This window comes from Astyanax mexicanus, chromosome 1, assembly GCF_023375975.1.
Source record: "Astyanax mexicanus isolate ESR-SI-001 chromosome 1, AstMex3_surface, whole genome shotgun sequence".
In the NCBI taxonomy this organism is placed as follows: Eukaryota; Metazoa; Chordata; class Actinopteri; order Characiformes; family Acestrorhamphidae; genus Astyanax; species Astyanax mexicanus.
In genome coordinates this window covers 32,889,008-32,895,007 of record NC_064408.1, presented here as the reverse complement: position 1 = coordinate 32,895,007, position 6,000 = coordinate 32,889,008, and the positions used below count along the sequence as shown (strand labels likewise).

At 38.6% G+C, this 6,000-nt stretch overlaps 1 protein-coding gene across 3 annotated transcripts in view; it reads left to right on the top strand.

The window, feature by feature from the left end:
• Positions 1-3,872: 3,872 nt before the first annotated feature.
• The window catches only part of LOC111189149 (tripartite motif-containing protein 16-like), a 20,740-nt gene continuing 18,612 nt past the window's right edge, over positions 3,873-6,000 (top strand). For 2 of the 3 annotated variants that reach the window (XM_049476466.1, XM_049476465.1), the window contains exons 1-4: positions 3,873-4,481; positions 4,811-4,906; positions 5,154-5,387; positions 5,581-5,740. In XM_049476466.1, the coding sequence (XP_049332423.1) occupies positions 3,888-4,481; positions 4,811-4,906; positions 5,154-5,387; positions 5,581-5,740 (1,084 nt within the window). In that variant the 5' untranslated portion in view covers positions 3,873-3,887. Of the gene's footprint in view, positions 4,482-4,810; positions 4,907-5,153; positions 5,388-5,580; positions 5,780-6,000 lie in introns of all 3 variants that reach the window. The other variant, XM_049476467.1, reaches the window with a different exon arrangement.

Sequence of the window (6,000 nt, the reverse complement as noted above, 5' to 3'; positions counted from 1 at the left end):
TTTAAACACACTGCTGCAGATTCAGACTTTGATTTTATGTGATCATCAAAATATTGTGTTAAAATATTTACAGTAATATGCAGATTAGACTATAAGCTTCATTAAGAGAAGATTGAAACTTAAAATTTAATTTCTATTCTGAATATGTATCAGAAAATACATGATGTTATGATTCCTGATATTAATATTGATTTATTGTGTTTGACTATTGATAATAAAGCTTTAGATGAGAATATGATTGTTCTTCTTCTTCTAGTTTCAGGTAGAAAGTGCTGTATGGGTGGGGGGTCTACTGATATTGGACCCTCTACTCTTTTGCAGTGAACTTTTACCCCCTGCTTTTAGAAGCTCTTGAAACTTGAAAACAGTTATATATTTATGCAAATTATATGCACTAGTTGAAAAGATCAAATACACAACTTCTCATTGTTTATATTAAAATTACAGATATTCAGATGTCTCTGATTGGTCTTTAATTCATAAAATATTAATAACCATTCAGCTTTCAGCAGAACATCTCAGTCCTTTAAATTAAATTATCATCATCCTTCTTCTTCCAAACAGCTCCAATATCTGAATATTGATTATCACACAGATAAAGAGCTTCAGATTAACTCCTTAAACTCCTTTAATCTAATGATGGTTCCAGAGTTGAGTTCTTCACATTTTTCAATTCATACCTTCCATATAGTTCATAAGAAAATACAGGATGATGGTGTCAAACGAAAAATGAAACTTTCTTCTTTCTTTTTTATACAAGTATAAAAGTATAAGTATAAATATTTGTAAATTAAAGAAAATGTTTTCAATCAAATTAAAGGGCTGCTTCTCAGAATTATGAATTCATGAAATGTTATTCTGTCACTTGTTTAGATTTTTGTGTATTATAGAAAAAGTATTTGAAATTCATAACCACTGATTTCTGAATAAATTAATACACTTTTATTCTTGTATAAATGTGACCCCTGTTATGTTCATCTTCTGCTCTGGCTGGTAATGATGGACACAGGTTCGGATGATGAAGCTTTATTTGTCATCTGCAATGAATATGGCAACCACAGCACAAATAGATCATACATGCATCCTCTACTGTACAACAATAACACAATATGCATAAACATACAATATACATATACAATTATATATGTATATAAACTAAGATGATTTTATATTTATATATACAATGATACAATAAAAAAAATACGTGATTGCATATTTTTGAATGGTAATGTCTAGTTTTTATGTACATTTTTAGTTCTTTATATATAACAATGTCTTCTTTTATATTTTCACTATTGTAAATTTTACTGCTATGCATAATTTTTGATATACAGTATAAACCCATATAACTGTAGGTACAACACAAGTAAAACACTGGCGCCACCTGGTGGTGAATGAAACTTAAGGTATTGCATGGTGAAGCTTTTTCTTTTCAACAAACATAACAATGTTCTATGAAAGATATTTCCAAATAAACACAACTAACCCACCCTTCCCCACACACTCCCACTCCCACCCCACCGACACCAGTCCACCCACACAGTGCTATTAAAGTCCAGGGAAGAAAAGAGAAAAAAAAGGGGGCAGAGCAAAGCAGAGCCAGCATACTAATATAATTACAGATTCACAAATACACTCTGTAATAGTAACTCAATTATGGTTATCAGATACAAATATTGTCCTGGATTTTAAATATGTTATAAAATCTCCCCAATATTCATGAAACAGTTTAGATTTTTTTCTTATATTGAAAAGGATTCTTTCTGGTGGGATATAGGAGGACAGCTCTTTCAGTCACAGTGAGAGATTAGGAGGTTCAGGTAATTCCCATTTGATGGTAATAATTTTTGAAGCCAGGAGTCCATTTTTGCCATCTTAATAAATCTAAGGTTGATCCCTTTCTGATCTTGAAATATAGATTCATCTCCTCGCAAGACGATTCTGGGTGACAGAGTTAAATCCACTTTACTAACATTTAGAACTGCCCTCCAATACTCCTCCAAATCTGGAAAAGACCACAGCATCACTGTCAGTTTATCAACGCTCACTTTACATCTGGGTCAGTATACTGAGCAGTCATTATTCATGTGGTGGAGCCTTTCAGGAGTAAAGTACATCTGATGAATGATATTAAACTGAATTAACTTGTGGCGACTATTAAAGGAGAAGGATGGTGCTTAAAATCCTAAAATCAAATAATTAAAAACACTGAACGAGACTGGGACATAACTGCAGTGAATATGGGAACCACAGGATGAACAGGTCATACGTGTTTTGGTCAGCATTCAGCTATAAAGACAGGGTAGTGTTAGCTTAGCAGTTGCTTATTATTAAAATCTGATTTATTACTATATAATAACACGTTCTAGAAAAAAAAACCCAATAGGTTTACTGGTCTCTTGTATTTAATTCAATACAATTTAATGTATTTGATTCACCTCCACCCACACCACAGACCTGCTGTACACACATGCATGTGAGGGTGTGGGGTGAAACTGTGTTCCCCTGATAAATGATCCTGTACCTTATTATAGTCTCGTCTGATCATTTCTAATGACTAGCCACTTTGGAATAGGTAAAATAAAAACAAACTTTAGTGAAAAAAAAAATTAAGAAAGGCCCCAAACCTGCGCTGCACCTCTCCACCAATACTCACTATCTAAACCACTCAGATTTAATGAGGTAGAAGAAACCCCAACAGAAGTATGAAGCCATTATCATCGCTAAAACTACAATACCCATCAGCACCTGCTCAGCTCTGTTCCTCTCCTCCTCTCTCACACATCTGCACCAACAGCAGCTTAGTCAATAAAACTACAATACCCAGGAGCACCTGCTCAGAATAAAACTACAATACCCAGCAGCACCTGCTTCTCTCACTGCTGCAGGTACTCTCCCCACTAGTAAGCTCACCTGTAATCTCCACTCTCTATGCTCTAAACAATCTATGGTCGTTTCTCAATGCACAAGTACACAAGTCTGGACTCCTGTACTTGGCAAGAACGGACTTGGTAAGTTTGGCTCGTGAGTGTGTGCTCCCGAGGACAGGAGGAAGCGGGACGGTTGTTGTGTAATTGGAACAGCTGTGTACTTGATGACGGAAAGTGTTGTTTCGAAAATATAGGAGCACATTTTCTTCCATCCGCTTTCTGAAACAAATAAACCACATATCTGAAGTCTAAACCCCTACATGCTCGCCCAAAAATAACTTAAAACATCATTTTGGCACACAGCAGTACTGTTTAGAAAACATACAGGTGCGTACAGTTATGTACCTTCTCCTCCTGCATTACACTGATACTGCTGTGAGGTGCATTCTGGGTTATGGGGCTGTAAGTCACCTTCCATGCATCCTCGATGAAGTGGGAGGAGCAAGAACACATCCGGGTATTAGTTGTGTACTTGGCTAACTGCGATCTTCTAATTGGAACAGTACTTGGGCTGCAGCTGATGACGTTTCCCGAGTCCACAAGAACACAAGTACACACAAGAACGCAGATTGAGAAACGGCCTTTGTCTCCTTAAGGCTACAGGCAGCCTATTACCCCTCAACACTCCCAGGTCCTAGTGTCCACCAGCAACACTGGTAATCTTGATCTGATAATCAGATTTAATGATATGTTTTTTTGAGAAGAACAAACTCTTACAAGCTAAAGTTTATTTCATTCATTACTTTAAACTCGTGAGCTCCACCAATCACATCTATCCTCTCTTTCTCCTCCTCCTCTCTCTCTCCTCCTCCTCTCTTTCTCCTCCTCCTCTCTTTCTCCTCCTCCTCTCTGTGTCACTCTGAACAGCAGTAAAGCAGGAAGTCCCTCCTGCTCAGTTCAGAGTAAATGAAAGTGATCTCAGAGTGCTGCTCTCTCTCAGTCTAGAAGTGCAGGAAAATGGCAGAGGCCAGTATATCAGTAGATCACGATCAGTTCAGCTGTCCAGTCTGTCTGGATCTGCTGAAGGATCCAGTGGCTGTTCCCTGTGGACACAGTTTCTGTATGGTGTGTATTAATGGCTGCTGGGATCAGGAGGATCAGAGGGGGATCTACAGCTGCCCCCAGTGCAGAGAGACCTTCACTCCAAGGCCTGTTCTACGCAGAAACAACATGCTGGCTGAAGTGGTGGAGAAACTGAAGAAGAACACAGAACTCCAAGCTGCTTCTCCTGCTCCCCGTTACGCTGGAGCTGGAGATGTGGAGTGTGATTTCTGCACCGGGAGAAAACTCAGAGCCATCAAGTCCTGTCTGATGTGTCTGGCCTCCTTTTGTGAAGCTCATCTTAAACCTCACTATGAAGTTCCTGGATTGAAGAAACACAAGCTGGTTAAAGCGTCCACCCAGCTCCAAGAGAAGATCTGCTCTCAGCATGACAGACTGATCGAGATCTACTGTCGTACTGATCAGAGATCTATCTGTTATTTATGTACAATGGATAAACACAAGGGTCATGATACAGTTCCTGCTACAACAGAAAGAACTGAGAAACAGGTGAGAACTATTAAATCATTGAGAAAAAGATCATGACAATCAAATTCATAATCTACAATTAGTAGAATTTATCAGTTAAGCAATTTTGAGAAAGTTATTTCTGTATATTAGTCTTTAAATTTTGAGGAAATGCAGTAAAGCTGTGTACAGAACTGTTCAATAGGTCAGACCAGTTAGTGAATATTTAACCAGCTAACACCCAACACCCACCTACCTGCCCTGATTTGCTCATAGTAAAACTCAGTAGAATAAGAGTGAAAGTAACACAAATCTCTGTAGATCATAATTCATAGAAATTCCTAAATATCATAAATTGTATGTGTTGATAGAATCAGCTGAAAGAGATGCAGAAGAAACTCCAGCAGAAAATCCAGGAGAAGCAGAAGAAGCTGCAGGAGCTGAAACTGACTGTAAACACTCTTAAGGTGAGAACTGAGAAACAATCTGACATAAAGTCACATTTTTTTCATATTAAAACTCTGCTGTTCAAAATGACAGATTAGCTAACTGACCAACATATGTGCCACCTGGCCAAACACCTCAATGACTCATTAAAAAATATAATATGTTGTACTGACTGTGTGTGTGTGTGTGATTGTGTGTGTGTAATTGTGTGTAATTGTGTGTGTAATTGTGTGTGTGTGTATGTGTGTGTATGTGTGTGTGTAACAGCGCTCTGCACAGGCAGCAGTGGAGGACAGTGAGAGGATCTTTACTGAGCTGATCCGCTCCATTGAGAAAAAGCGCTCTGAGGTAACAGAGCTGATCAGAGATCAGGAGAAGGCTGAACTGAGTGGAGCTGAAGAACTCCTGGAGAAACTGCAGCAGGAGATGGCTGATCTAAAGAGGAGACACACTGAGCTGGAGCAGCTTTCACACACAGAGGATCACATCCATTTCCTCCAGGTAACTCTCACTGATCTCCAGAGGAAGCTGCTCCTCATCAAGCTTCTAAAACTCCTCTCAGCAGAAGTTCATGAAGCTCCAATAAATAAAGCTGCCTGGAATCCCAAGTTTCTCTTTAGTCTAATTTGCTCTGAGCTCCTTCATTTCTCCTCTCCACCTTTATCTTCCTCCACTGTGTTTCTTCTCTCTGTAGAGTTTCCAGTCTCTCTGTGTCTCTTCTGGATCTGAGGACTCTCCCAGCATCACTGTCCATCAACATCCCTCATTTGATGGAGTGAGGAAATCTCTCTCTGAGCTGAAAGAGCGACTAGAGGAATTCTGCAGAGAGGAATTCAGGAAAATCCCTCCACATGGTGAGAGCTGCTGTCCTGCTGTCAGACAGAAGAATACAAGTTATTTTATTCAGATCACTGTAGAGAAACAAACCCACTCACATTTCTTTACAGAGCTGCTGATGAGATCCAGGGTTCTCTGTGATTACAGTATTAATATAGACATTTTATTTACTATCTAGAACCCTGAGTGAACCTACACGTGTTTTCTGCACTATTTTATTTTAGAATTTACTGCATGTTTCCCTCCATCATGAAGGAATGTTTAAAAATATCTTTCA